The sequence below is a fragment of the Helicoverpa zea genome, chromosome 20 (genome assembly GCF_022581195.2).
Source record: "Helicoverpa zea isolate HzStark_Cry1AcR chromosome 20, ilHelZeax1.1, whole genome shotgun sequence".
NCBI classification, from domain to species: domain Eukaryota; kingdom Metazoa; phylum Arthropoda; class Insecta; order Lepidoptera; family Noctuidae; genus Helicoverpa; species Helicoverpa zea.
In genome coordinates this window covers 777,878-792,912 of record NC_061471.1, presented here as the reverse complement: position 1 = coordinate 792,912, position 15,035 = coordinate 777,878, and the positions used below count along the sequence as shown (strand labels likewise).

Here is a 15,035-nt window from a genome sequence, read left to right as displayed (position 1 = left end):
TGATACTTTTTTTACTAAGCAGTCCTTCTCCGTGTGAGAGGAGGCCTGTGCCCAGCAGTGGGACGATAAAAAGGCTGTAACAGTAACAATGCTTGTCACGCTCGGTCTGTGATGGGTGATAATTTGTTTCATGACCAAGATGAACATAATTTCATCCTTGTTTCAGAAGGCACGATATGTTGGTTGGTTAGTCTTACAACCAGTCTAACTGAGGTATCCGGCTGCCCATGCTATTGGGTTTAGGACTTAGATATGTAGTCGGTAGTTCTATGTACTCAACTGCAGTTAGACTGGAAGCCAACCTCAGTGTGATTCGCAAAAAGTATAAATTAAACTTTATCCTAGCCCACAGCTAAATAAATAACTAACCCACACCTTGGTCCAGGTATACGAGCTGGAGAGGCGGTTCAAGCAGCAGAAGTACCTGTCAGCGCCCGAGAGGGAACACCTGGCGTCGCTCATACACCTCACGCCCACCCAGGTAAAGTTTTATACTGTAAAAAATACCTAAGGCTTTATGGCTTTTGGGCCAAGATTCATTTTTCGTTGATAGAAGACGGATCACAATCCATACAAAATTGTCCCACGTCCTATAACAAAGTTACAATGTAAAAAAAAGATAAAAATATAAAAAAAAATATGGCATACTCTCTAACTTATTTTTTTTACACTTTCAAATGGAAAAATAGTTATTATGGAAACATCGTTCATATGATTATTTATTTATTTTGCGACAATCGAACGATTGTATTCGTTTTTTGCAGAAAATATAATTATACCTAAATACCTAAAGAAGATAGCAGTTTTCAAAATGATGGCTAATATTTATTTAGCTTAGTTATTTTCAATTTATTTTAGCGACTTTAAAAGAGGCTATTACATACTTTATTCCCATGTTTGAAAATAGGTACAAATTAGTTTAAAAAATAAGAAAATAAACCGCAGCAACACAAAATTTTTCGTCCCCTAAACCAGATTTTACCCACCCTAATTCAAAGGAGGTACTTACAGAGTAACAAACAAGGAAAATTCCCTACCGTAGCACTTATAAATCAAAGCGTTTCAACTAGTGCGGCCGGCTGTGACGACACGGCTTTAACGAGCTGTCTTATGTTGCCAGATTCAAAAATACAAATGCGTGTGGTATATTTTTTTAAGGATTTTAGGAGAAAGTTCGATATTGCGTGGAGCTCAAATCTGAAGAGCTTCAAAGTGATTTTATATACATACCTACAAATTGTATTTGGTAGTATGGATAGGTCTTGCAAACCGTTTGAAGTATTAATCATTCAAAGCTCGCGTCATCAAATCAAATAAACTTTTGAGTTTGTTTGTAGGTATTTTGCATAGTATGTTGGAAAATTACAAAATCAAATATTCGGCATTGTGTGGCGGAAAGTTATGAGCCGTAGCGGCCATTCGATTAAGCAGATTTAAGCTATAAATCAAAGCTAAATACAATAACATGAATAATTCTACAACCACCCTTGTTGCCACAACAACCCTTAAACTTTAACCCATGAAAAGAAAACCACGCAACCTCCTTATGAATTTCCTCTAACCCTAAAAAGCTCACGCCTTCTCATAATTTAGCATGCCCACAAACAGACATACATTATCAGCTACAAATGTCAATGGGGTCCTGTATGGGCGTCACGGCGTGCCACCGACAACCGATCGTAAATCATTTTGTAACCGCGCTCAGAACGCCTCCGGCGATGACCGGAGCGGAGTCAATTACAGAGAACGCCCACGGAACGCGTGTAGCCCTGCGGCCGTGCCCGTTTGAGGGTTAACTGCCGTTTGGCTGAAGTTCGGGGTTGTGGTTCTGTATTGAAGCCGATTGAATTACGTAATGGGTGTTTAAGTGAGCTTATTTGTTTCTGAGGTTGTGCTTGTTCAAACATATAAAATGCTTAGCCGTAGTGTATGCGTCGGAGATATTAATCTCCATGATTGTAGAATTTGTTGTATTGAACGATCAGAGAATTGTACAAGGTATTTTTTTGCGGAATTAATTCTTAATTAGTTTAAGTATCCGATGACGAATATTGTTAAATGTATCTTTGATGTCCTTTACCAGCGTTTGACAACTTATGTACATGAGTAGGTACTTCCGCTTTTGCTATTTACTATGGCAACCTGTAGGCATAATATATCCTAAACACGACTGCGTCTATTATCCTGTAAATTAACGCACAATCGTGCAGCATACAGCAGCAATCAATAACCTAATTAACCTGCGTGCTCCAACAATACAAACTACACGGCCCAATTATAATAACAACGCATTATCTTCGGCTTAACGCGCCGCCATTGTGAACGTTTGACGTTTGTTTTCGCGCCAAACGGCTGGTGTTGACACCGTCAAAATGGAGATTATTCATGGACCTAACCATTGTCGGGGTCGGGAATTTATGAAATTTATATCGTCACGGCCAGAGATTATTGACGCATTGTTGTAAAGGATTTGAATTTTGTGAACGAATGTGGGAAATAGGGCGCGTGCCGCTGACAGTTGTACTAATAATGGCGATGACGTTTTTTTAATGTAAATATTTGGTCAAATATTTCATGGATTGTTCTGATGTGTGACACTCTATTTGTGTTGTGTAATTGTTTCTGATCAAGGGAAACTGTCAGAAAAGAGCCTAAGGGTATGTTTTGCTACTGCCAACTGCAACTGTTAATTCGCTCTTATAACATAATCTATAAGATTGCAAATGCTAGGATGTATACTATCTTAATATCCAGTAACAATTTTGCTATCTGTCTCGTAAAGAAGCAACAATCGCTTCCCTCACTGAGCACGCGGCTAGCAAGAATATAATATCCATTGAAAATTCATTTCGATTTTTTCACACCATCATAATCAACAAAATTAACTACTCCCTTTTAATCGATTCTTTGCTGTTAGTCGTAAAGTGTTTTTTATTTGCACTCAAATCTGCTACTGCTGGACAGTCCGACGGCCCCCGGGAGCTGTCAGACGCACGCCCGACGCGTGCAAGCCGCGTTAAGCGCTGTATTATCTGTATTGAGTTACGACAAGTTCCTGATAATCTTTATGGACTTAGGTGCATTATTTGTGAAGGTATAAGTGTTTTACTGATTTTTTTTCGTACTGAAAATCAGTTTTTCCTTTCTAAATCTATACCTTAAAATTAACGTCAAATCATTTCATCTCATTTAGGCCTATACGAGCACCTGTAAACGTCAACCTTGCTAAATTATAGGTACACACACTACTCAGTACATACTACCTTGGTTTGAATAGGTGATAGACTCAATAGTAGGGGTTAGAGTTCTATAGTTGTACCAGTTACTTAACGAATTAAACCCTCAAATATTGATACGAAGTAAACTTAAATGGAATTTTAGAATTAAGACTTTAAAACTTAACTATCTACAGAAAGCCAAACGCTAAAACCGTGCATATTCATGGCATTTAAATAGCCCAGCAATAAGGACGGTCTCGGCCACAATATCCCAACTGTTTGACGTTCATAAGCAAACAGAGGGCGCATTCGTTCAACTTAAGTAAATTTCGATGTTCGCGCTCACAGCCACCGGGGCTTCTCTCAAATAAACTTTGATTTAATAATGCTAATGGCTATTTTAATGACTGCTATATATTTTGTTTGTTTTTGCGAAATTGCTGTGGTATTATTTTACCTCTTTCTGCTCATACAACAAGCGATTTCTATGATTTGTAATTTGGAGACAGATATTAAGTAATCGCTCCTTAAAAATAACAAAACACGTTCTAAATTTCAAAACCGTCATCGAAACCATGAGACCTACCAAAAAGGTTGGCAACAAAAGCATACAGTCATTGTCTATGGTCACGAACTCTATGGTCTTGTCTCCGGCGGATGCGCGCATGCGGGCGCCCGACACGTTTAATGAGAGGAATGAAATAATGGTGCTTCATGAAACAATAGCTGTCAGCGATGTTCGTTCACTGGCCGATTCGAGTAGCCCCAGGGCCCCGGAAAAATTATAATGTTTTTGTCAGACATCTGTTGATATGGGACCACAAATAATGTAATGTTTAATTTGACTTGGTACTTAAGATCTGAAAAAAATACTACCTCTTGTTGAGCGAAATTACAATTTTTTTTTGTAAGATCCGGTATTAACATATGCATACATATTTACGAACATCAATTAGATATTGTTGCGATTGATTCACCGAAGCTTCTTGCAAAGCTCTTGAAAAAACAGGCATAGGCCAAAGTCGTTCTTTAAATATTTTTTCTTCGATGTACTCTCTTGTGCCCCAATACATGAAGTACTACCGATGGGAACATAAATATTAAAAACGTTGCAGATTTGTCAGAAGCCATTGGATAGAATTGATATTAATTTCAATATGCGCTTAAAAAAGCTAATATGAAATAAATAAAAAAAATCCTGTACCAAGCCGTTTGTTGATATAAAATCATCGATATAAATCAGCTGCAACCTTTCTCTATTGCAATTAAAACATTTCAATTCAGCAAAAAAGTAACCTGGCCACTGAATTGCGGTAACTTCAAAAGATTTTTTTGAAAACCCCAAAGTAGGTGCTTTCAATAAAATAATATTTACATTGAAATCATAATTATCGACCGCTACCTGATGGAAAGCCGTCGGCGAATCCCTCTGAGCTTATAATTTACCAATAATCCCACTCGTGATTTTTTTAATCCATAATCGGCGTGGGATTTCAATAAGCTTCCCGTCAAGCACCCGGAATCATCTGCCTTATTTCGCTTAGTAATTTGTCTGGTTAAATGCAATGGGTTTGGAGTTGCGGATTCCGTATATTTTTTAGTTTGTATATCTCTTAAATCCACATAGATTTTCTGTTTTAAATCTGTATATTTTTATTATTAACCATGTTATGTATCCATGGTTTTGATGTGGATGCTAAAAAGTATAATTTTTGTAGCAAGACTGCAGTTTCAAAATGTGATATTTGACGAACGGTATGTAGTAATGACGTTGAAATACATATTGAAGTTTTATTTTTCTGTCATATCTAACAAGTCAAATCTAACCTGGACCGAAGCTAACAATTGTTTTCTCCGGTCTCCTTACAATTTCTAAAGTTCAATCAAATTGTTGTGATCCTAAAATTGTAAGAGGAACTCTAAGGTCATTATCTACGCTATCATTATATCCGAGTATTACACCAAAAGACCGCGGCCTCAATGCGGCCAACTTGTCAAAACAAATTTGAAAAAAAGTTTTGATTCGTTTCCCGCGTTTAATAACCGCGAAAATTATTGCCTGGCTTTTCGCTCGGGCTGCCAGCACAAAGCAATATATTTAAGATTAAAATTTTATGAATGGCAACGTTTTTGCAAGGTATTGTGAAGGATTACTAGTATCTTAAGCGGATGATACACCTGACACAGCCCTTTGTGGCACAGGTAAGGGGCATTATTTGAATTGTAATGCCCTATTGTAATATTGCGATGTTTGCGTAGGCTCTTAGGGGATCTTTTTGTGATTATTTCGCAAATTATTGATACCGAATTGGACAGAAGGTTTTTTCAGCCGGCCACATTTTGCGAGCATGCGTGTTTATTGAAGTAGGTTTTGAAATATTTTTTGGTATTGACAAACTAGCAATTTGTCAATTTATAATTGAAACTTTTTGAGATATTTATGTTTAGGTATTTTGAAGCCCGGATCACAAGTCGCAAATAAAATAAACGCAACAGAAATACAAACTATTTATTTATTAACTTCAATAACAAAGCATATTTGTCTAATCGCACGGCCGTCAAACTTGACAAGTAACATTTTAAAGCATCGTTATTACGCATACAACTTACAAATATTAATTTGGTGGATTGGAGTGTAAATATGAGCGCACAGTCACGGTCGACGGGCAGGGGTCGGAGTTACATTAAATGATACTTAATGCTTATGTACAGTTCGTATATTACTTACATCGGGGGTTTTATTTATGGAAACGAATATTTGAAAGCCTCAGAGGTAGATTGGGTTCAGTTATTGTTGAATACGTACAGATTTTTATAAAAGTTATGTGAGGTTTTTGGCAATGATAAAATATACCTATCAGTTAAATTGAACAAGAAAATAGGCAACTTGTATGATATTTAAGATTGTGGATCCTCTATTTTCTATGGGTGGTGCTTTTCATATTGGCCTGCAAATAACCTCATTTATAATTCCAAGAATCTGAGACACTTCCTATAGTCTTGTACACAATACATGTTGGAATCAAAAGATTCACTATCACCTGAAAAAATAGTCCACAACAATTTATTTGTAACCAACATTCACTCACGTACTTTTCCGCCATCTTTATTTTGCATCTGTCAAATCTAAGTTCACCGTTAAATTCGAAATTCATCTTTGGAATAAGATTGAAAATGGTTTGTTCAATAGTTTTGTGATTACATGTAGGGTTTTTTGCTCAATATTTTTATAAGTTACTAAATAAATGAAGCTCATTGATGCGCTGTCATGGCGCGGTGTTTACTCAGCGCGCCGTCGGATGCAGAGATTTCTGATACAATAATGTGCGACAGTCATCCATTGTGAAAGCTGCGGGGAATGACAAATCAGTGACACGCCGTACGTATCTAAATGAAGCGATGATGGGAGCGTTTATTTAATAATTCTAACGGTGCCTTGGGTATGAGATGTTTTGTCGAGTATCTATGTCGTTAATCTTATCGTGTGCGTTTTCTATTGAAAATCAACTTTTATGCCTCGGATTTTCTCGCTTCTCTGTTTATTTTAAAAACAAAAAGAAAATTGAATCCTCTTGTCTTTTAAAAGACCAATTAATAAACACACAGCAAACCAAAATACCCAATGTTTGTGCTACTGCTGCCCGTAAAATCCTAAGAATTGATTTACCAACACTCACAGAGCACACTCGAACACGCAACTGAGCCCAAATACCAGCCATTGTCAGCAAACGTTTCAAATATTAAAACGTCAAACTCATCGCTGGAAAAAATCACTGCAGCAAATGAAGAGCTAAACAAACACGAGTGCATCTTTATTTATAATAATTGTCGCTCGATATTCCGAGTCATGGTTCACAGAAACGGAACACCTACGCGAGGATCCATACGTCGTCGTACTATTTCTAAAAACTATACGAATAATTTTCAACCTTATTACACACAGAGAAGGTTTGATTCTGATAGCGACGTTTTTCTGACGAAGGAAAGCCATCGGCGCCAAAATTGACTCGTATTGTAAAGATGACAGCCGGCTGGGTGGCCGCTTTTTCGTTTTAATGAAGGTGATTTTTAATAGCACGAAAATATCTATTCGAATCCGTGAGAATGTCCCCCATAATTACCGAATAACTAAATAATTGAGGAAATACCAAAACGGATTCCAGTAGCCGGTTCCTCGTTAGCATAGCATAATAGAAAAACATTACGCTTGGCGGCTAAGTGGGTGTAAGCTCAAGCACGAAGGCCCTCGGACACACCCGAAATGTCTCATCACTCGACGAGTAACAACAGTCGTTTAGATGTAAAACAAATAAGTGAATGGCGCACTCGGGCGTAGAGTGCGTGCGAGCCAACACCGGGCATTATGCACAAGGAGATTGAAAGAAAGTACTCCACACGAGAGCGTCCAAGCCTCGGCGGAGTGCAATAAGCGACGCCCGCCGACGGGGCCCGTTCATTAACTCTCACCTCCTCCATAAATAACCTAGCGAGCATCATTCCTGAACGCAGCACAAAAGCGCGCGTCACTGCTGCCAACGTTCCCACAACGAAGCACCACAGAGTAAACAGAAAAAACGCTACCAATAAGTGTAGTGGCCAGTATTTAGTAACTATGTAGCAATTTGTTTTTATAACGGATGTTGCAACAATAAAATGGCGCGGAGATACTGTAATGTTTGGTATCGTAACGGGAGGAGGTCTTGGTACAGGGGAGCACACATCCATTTCAAAGAATAAACACGAGGAAACGCTCTCGATGTATAAATAATAAATAAAGTGTACATTTCGCTGCGTCGGGAGCGTGCGTAGACAAAGGCCGGCCGCTCGGTGGGGCAAACAGCGCATGTTTATTCTTTCGTCATTAAGGTGGAGTGTTGACCGGGTCGGGCCTAGCGCTAATTTCAGGGAGGCACTGACTTCGCCTGTTGACTCGTCACGCGTTTGCGATAGGATTAGCGCGGTAATTGCTATCGTTCCCTGAATTATTGCAACGTTTGAACGGCTTAACTGGCCGAATGTTATTGGGGCTGATCTCAAATCAAGGAGGGATATAGGTATGATGACTCAGTATAGGAGTTGTGGTGATGTTACAATATGCCTACGTACAAGTGTGACTCATTGGCATATGTTTGTATGTGTTGACTGTCGTTTATAGTTTTTCTAACTGAATCTCAGTTTTTTATTATTTAAATAAACTTTATGTTTAAATCATGATTTACTATAGCACATCCATTTGTTGCAGGTCAAAATATGGTTTCAAAATCATCGCTACAAATGTAAGAGACAGGCGAAGGAGAAAGCGATGGCGGAACAAAACCAACACAATCAGGTCAGTAATTCCTTTGTTAAATTAATTTGTAGGATTAAGTATAACTTTTCAGTTGCAGCTTAGGATAAGTGAAAATGGTGTGAATTTGGTAAGTTTAGGGGTCTATGAGTCCTCTTTGGGATAAATGTTTGGATTATAATTGGAGGACGCAAATTAAGACTCTGAAGAGACTTTTTGTATAATTTGTATTTCACTAAAGGAAAAAAGGTACATGTTGTGCAAATCACCATTATTTTTTAGTATGAATTTCCGCCCCAACCCTTAAAAAGTTTTTATCATAAAACTCCGCAAAACTGATCTCCCGACGCGAACGTGCGACGTGACTTTATTAATTCAAAATTTTTCACAATGCTAATGAATAATGAATATTAACGTGTAAGCGATAATAATCGTTCGCTGACGTCGCCCAGGGGCCCGGGCCCCTGTTTGCGAAGGCGATAGACTTTGCCCACTCGATAGCAATCTCCCGCTGCGACGCTCAATGGGAAACAAAATACGGGACCCGCACTTTCTAAATCTGGCAACCCCGTGACAATTAGAATTATATTTCGCTGGAAATAGGGTTACCTCAAGGTTCAGTGCAAAAGAATAGCCTTATGAGATATTATCTAAAGCCTATTTAGATTTGCGGATAAAAAACATCTCACAGGACCAGGATGGAGATTTCATAAATGTTGTCATCTAAAACATTAATTTGAGTATTTTCTGTATTTAAACTAGAAAACGTTTTTTAGTTAATAAGAGCATATTATGCCAAACCAAAGCTTTGGCTCCGAATTTTCAACCGCAGTATTATAAATTAAAGCTACTTATCAATTTCCGTGACTTACGCAACAACCAAATACATGAATATTCTTCAAAATATTAGCTATAGTTGCTTAGATTTCCCACAGTACAGCAGTAACCCTGTCTGCAGTACATTGGCTCAATCAGCGTCAGGGGCGGGCGGACCTTCTGATTGTTGGCGCCGCCCGCCCTAATGACGTGCTCGCTTCCATGTTCATTTCATTATTATTTTCATGGTTTAGATTTTTTTAATTAATCTTGGTCTTATTAGGGAATACGGCTTAGAAATTATTTTGTTTATATAATTATTTATTAAGGTAACTATGATCCACATAAGGTTAGAAACAATATAAACTTCGTTAGTAGGCTCGTAAAATACAAATTATTTTATAGATATATCTGTAGTTCTACACCTACGACTCTTTTCATTAAATAAAAAATATTCAAGATGTGATAAATAAGTTTATTGGAATAAACAGTTACTCTATTTAACGATTCAAAGATTTTTAACAGAAATATTGTGTTTTCTATGTGCTATTAATATCGGTATGTGCCATTTTCATTGTACCTACATCTAACTTCTTTTTACCGTGAAGAAGTTTACCCATGTGCATTTGTAAATAATGTAGGTAACTATGACTAATCAATCTCTTCGTCAACAGTCATCATCATCGCCCCGACGAGTAGCAGTTCCCGTCCTGGTGAAGGACGGGAAACCCTGCGGCTCGGGGGAGTCTTCCTCCCCCGCGCACAGTCACTGCGCCACCCCCACGTCGGGGTACTCGGCCCCGCAGCCCTCGCAGGCGGCCTGCAGCAACCCCCTGGTCTCGTCCTACCGCCAGCCGGCGGCCTACCAGCAGCAGTGCTCAGGGTACCTGCCGTTGCAGGGCCGCGCCTGGTAGAAGTTCCCACAGCTTTACCACGAGACAATGTTCAAGGAAGAGATGTATTTCGATTAATTGTCTTTAACTATGGTTCTTTTTTTATTTTTAAATTTTTGTTATTGGCAATATGGTTTTTTTTTTTTTTTAAAAAGTCGTGGTGGCCTAGTGGGTAAAGGACCAATCTCTCAAGTATGAGGGCGCGGGTTCGATCCCAGGTCAGGCAAGTACCAATGCAACTTTTCTAAGTCTGTATGTACTTTCTAAGTATATCTTAGACACCATTGGCTGTGTTTCGGATGGCACGTTAAACTGTAGGTCCCGGCTGTCATTGAACATCCTTGGCAGTCGTTACGGGTAGTCAGAAGCCAGTAAGTCTGACACCAGTCTAACCAAGGGGTATCGGGTTGCCCGGGTAACTGGGTTGAGGAGGTCAGATAGGCAGTCGCTTCTTGTAAAGCACTGGTACTCAGCTGAATCCGGTTAGACTGGAAGCCGACCCCAACATGGTTGGGAAAAAGGCTCGGAGGATGATGATTGGCAATATGGTTTTGTCTGTGCCATATTGCAAACTTACAATTACATTTACTTGAATACAAATTCAAGTGCTGCAGTTTTAAATATTCACCCAGAAATTGGGGTAATTGTTGCTCATTCATTTTTTCATAACTGCTATGTCTATTCTTAATAATTAAACTTTCAGTTTGTTTATCCTCTTTTATGCCAGATGTATTAGCATATTTCGAATATTTACGCTTGATCTTAAAGCCAATCTCCTCTAAGAACACTGTCTCGGGTGAAGCGTCGCTGGCCGCAGCTACAAAAACGAACATTGATTAGAAAAATAGTGAAATTTCGAAAGTGTTAATGTGAAATGTGGACATGTCGGTATTCACCGCAAAACGGGAGGAGGGTAATGTGTAAATATTTAGTGATAGCTTTAGTTAAGCACACGTGAGGATTTGAATTGATTCTTTGTGATATTTTTTTACTGACATACAAAACCGAAGAAAAATATTTTTATTTTTTCAGTAGAATTGTAGTTCTTTTTGAAGGTGTTTTAATAAAAATTTCTTATTTTTCTCTAGATCTCTCTCAGATGTAGTATCAAATATATTTCTGTTCATATTTCGAATGAGTGCTAAACATCCAGTTTCAAGATGTCTCCGTTTTATACGTACAAGCACAATCGTTTTGCTTATACATGTGTAATGAATTTTACGGAGCTTTTCACCATCACATTTTATTTATATTTTAGAGATTGAACTATAAGTTTTAAATAATTTTTCATTTCCCTCTTCTTTTTCTATAGTAGAACTGTAATTTTTTTCATAAAAGCAATAAATAATTAATTTATAATTTTATATGATGGTGAAAAACTCCGAGTCTGTAGGTACATTACTGTAAATAACTGATAAAGAAGTAGATAATTGTTGTGTGAATAGGAAATAATTTAAAAAGAGTCAGTGTTTGCGTGTGTAGATACTATCTAATGTATATAGTTGTGATCGCTCGAGCTATGACGAGCGGGTACGGGAAGCATCCCTTGTGCAATCTCTGTCGTTTTAACTTGGCTGATTCTGAAAAAAAAATACGCATATGTGGTAAAATTTTCACTTTTCTCAGATAATTATCCAAAATCTGTTAAAAATGTTTAAGAAAAATGGAAAATCAACCAGGTTAAAACCTTTCAATTGATCTTTCAAATGGTTATTACTTTTATCACAATAATAATAAAACTATTAAACAACGAATTTATAGCATAAACACATGTATTTTCCATTTAATTGAGATTCAGATTCGTTTTTTTGCTGTCTCCAGTTGCACTAGCACTGTCATTTTTTAAAGTTTAGTAAATGTTTTCGATCACTCTATACTTACTTATAATTTCTTATTTTGTACTTAAATCAATTTTATTTTTTTACTAACAAAATCCTGCGAGTTGCTGCAATGTAAATATTAATTAAAATTATATAGTGGAGATTTTTTATGACAGCGTCGGTAACATCGGCAAGATGGCGGCTCTTCCCGCTCAATCCGACAATGAAATAATAGCAATAAGAATTCAATAAAAAATAGATTAATTCGTCAGTTATAACACAATGGAGTTGTAATTAACGTTTTTCAACTTAATTTATATGTTCTGAGAATTTAGGTCGATGTATAATTTGTAGGTTTAGGGGGAGTTGATAATTATTATAATAATTATAAATAATAGTATTAACGAAAAGGAATTTGTAACTATAATGAAGGAGGAAGGTGTAATGAATTTCGATTTATAAAATTAATAAAATTAATGAGTTTTATTTGGTCTTTCATTCGAGAACTTTCTTCAGGCCCTTTGATCCTCAAGTGGACCTCAAAATGGTGGGGTCAAGCCTTCCGAGAATAGACATTTATATCTAGGTAGAACACTCGTGTCTCAAGTACTCGTTTCAAAGAGAAAATGCTTACTTCGAGATGGTGAAATTTGCATACAAAGGGATAGTGCTTAATTCTTGTCTAACTAAGTACTTTCCGTATTGAAAATATAAAAGAGAGAGGGAACTAAAAAAAGATGGTAGACACCCATTTTTAAAGGATGAACTGAACTGGATACTTCAAGAAGAAATAAACAATTTGAGTGCATTCATACTACCCAAGTACATAGAATTATATATAGGCCAAAACCTGTTCCTACAGTTAAAATATCATTTACCTACTCTTCTTTTTTACTGTCAGCTAAAACAGCAATCTAAGTCAATCACGGCTCTCAAACAATAAAAGTAACAAACGCACACCCCCATTCTAAACGTAAGCTCATTCTTATTGTCTTCAATATTCCCAGATTACGCCATAATCTTTCATAACTCGTATTACAGTTTATTCCGCATGGCAACACCGACTTTGAACGTCAGTCACGGCCCGCCAAAACGAAATAATAACATGGCCGCCCGTGCCTTTGGCTTCACAAGTGAGATTGCGTAATTTGGGAATTGGTGCCTTGAGCTAATTGGTATAGGGTAGATTTTTACTTGTATCAATGTGGGGTTGTAACATTTCGTTGTTGAGGGATCATTTTGATAGAACAAAGGCGGGTTAGGGTACACGTGCGAGTCGTTACGGGCCTCGCTAATAAAACGTTTGGATTAAGTCAAACGTACAGGTGAGGGGCGAAATTGAAAACTATTGGCCTCTCGAACAGATTATGCGAGTATATTGCTAGGATTTGTGTCTCAGGTGACGGGTGGGATGAACATTCTTGTAGCGTTCATAAGGGGCTTATTTTGGGGACTATTTTGTTTTATTGTGCCTTTTACAATCAACAAGATTGTGCTGAGCTGAACAAAACACTAAAAAGCAAAAAAAAAACTATTTTTAGGTGCATCGGCCTAGAATTCGGTGTCTAATGGATGTTACTAAGTTAATTTTGCCACCGACTTCTAGGCCGATGCACCTAAAAATAGTTTTTTTTTGCTTTTTAGTGTTTTGGGAAGTCGGTTTAATTTTTTTGTAAAGTTTTTTATTTAAAGCTTTTCAGTGATACGTATAGTTGTCACTATCCATACAAGTGGGAAGTTCTCATCAATACAAAGAATATAAGTTCAAATACGAGGTATTTTACATATTCAGTTGTCGAGTTCCCTCGACTTTCTCTGGTCTCCATCATCAGGTCAGCTTCAAACCTTCACTGTTGCAAAGGTCTTGTCCATACAAATAATTTAAGCCCAAACACGAGGTAGTTTACATATTCAGTTGTCGAGTTCCCTCGACCCTCTCTGGTTTCCATCATCAGATCAGCTCCAAATCTTCACTGTTGAATAGTGCTTTTAGGCGTACACCTGAGTATCAAGTTTTTACCCTATGTATGCCTACAACTTTCGAAGGTTGCCCTCGATTTCTCAGGGTTTCCATCATCAGATCCTGACCTGATGACTATGGGACCAACTGGCAGCTATTCCGAGTCGAACAAAAAAAGAATCACGTAAATCGGTCCATAAACCTCGGAGTAATCGATGTACATACATAGAAAAAAAAAAAAAAAAAAAACATACCGGCCGAATTGATAACCTCCTCCTTTTTGGGAAGTCGGTTAATAAAATGATTTGTTGTTCTAAAATACTCAGAGAAATTGTTATAGCTTAAAGCCTTCTTACAGATTCTTAGGTACTTAAAATTGGGGGTTTATGCAGTGCGCCTATAAATGCACTGATTAATGAGAATAAATAATGGAACCATCGTTAGGACAGGATGAAAGTAGAAACCCAGTTCCAAGTCGATGTAGATATGTACCTATTAAGAGAGGGAAAGACTAGGTATTTACCTACCTATTCAAATCACAAACCTCGAAATAACAGCAAAAGAAGAAGTGACAGCATCTCCGACAGTATTTCAATATACGTAACAATTTAAAAATTGCCACTGAATGACCACACCATAAACAACATATTGTGTAATTCTTCCTCAAACAAACCAAATTATTTCCGTGTCCGGATGTTCTGGCGATTACAAAGATGGCGGGAGCCGTGATTGTGAGCGCCATCGATCGTCTGATAGGGCACGTGTGTCGGGACCATTGTCACTAGGTACCTACTATGGGAAAGGGTAGATTATCTAATAGTTTAGTTTTTTTAAACAAAGGTTTGTGGGCACGTAGTGTCAAGGTGGCATTTTAAACGCCTCTCTCAGATAGTGATTCTGTCTTTCTGGCTGTCTGATGCGTTTGTAAAGTGCATGGTTTTTTGGATCTGAGAAAGATTCAAAATAAGGATACCACAGGAAACAGCTAATATCCCTAAGTAGGTACTCGTATTTTTCTTTACTCAACTTTATCCTATTGCT

The 15,035-nt window shown here is 37.6% G+C and overlaps 1 protein-coding gene across 1 annotated transcript in view; it reads left to right on the top strand.

Moving 5' to 3' along the window:
* The window catches only part of LOC124640188 (thyroid transcription factor 1-like), a 35,799-nt gene extending 25,457 nt beyond the window's left edge, over positions 1-10,342 (top strand). The window contains exons 4-6 of the mRNA XM_047177854.1: positions 386-481; positions 8,461-8,547; positions 9,996-10,342. Of these exons, the coding sequence (XP_047033810.1) occupies positions 386-481; positions 8,461-8,547; positions 9,996-10,235 (423 nt within the window). The 3' untranslated portion in view covers positions 10,236-10,342. The remainder of the gene's footprint in view (positions 1-385; positions 482-8,460; positions 8,548-9,995) is intronic.
* The last annotated feature ends 4,693 nt before the right edge of the window (positions 10,343-15,035 follow it).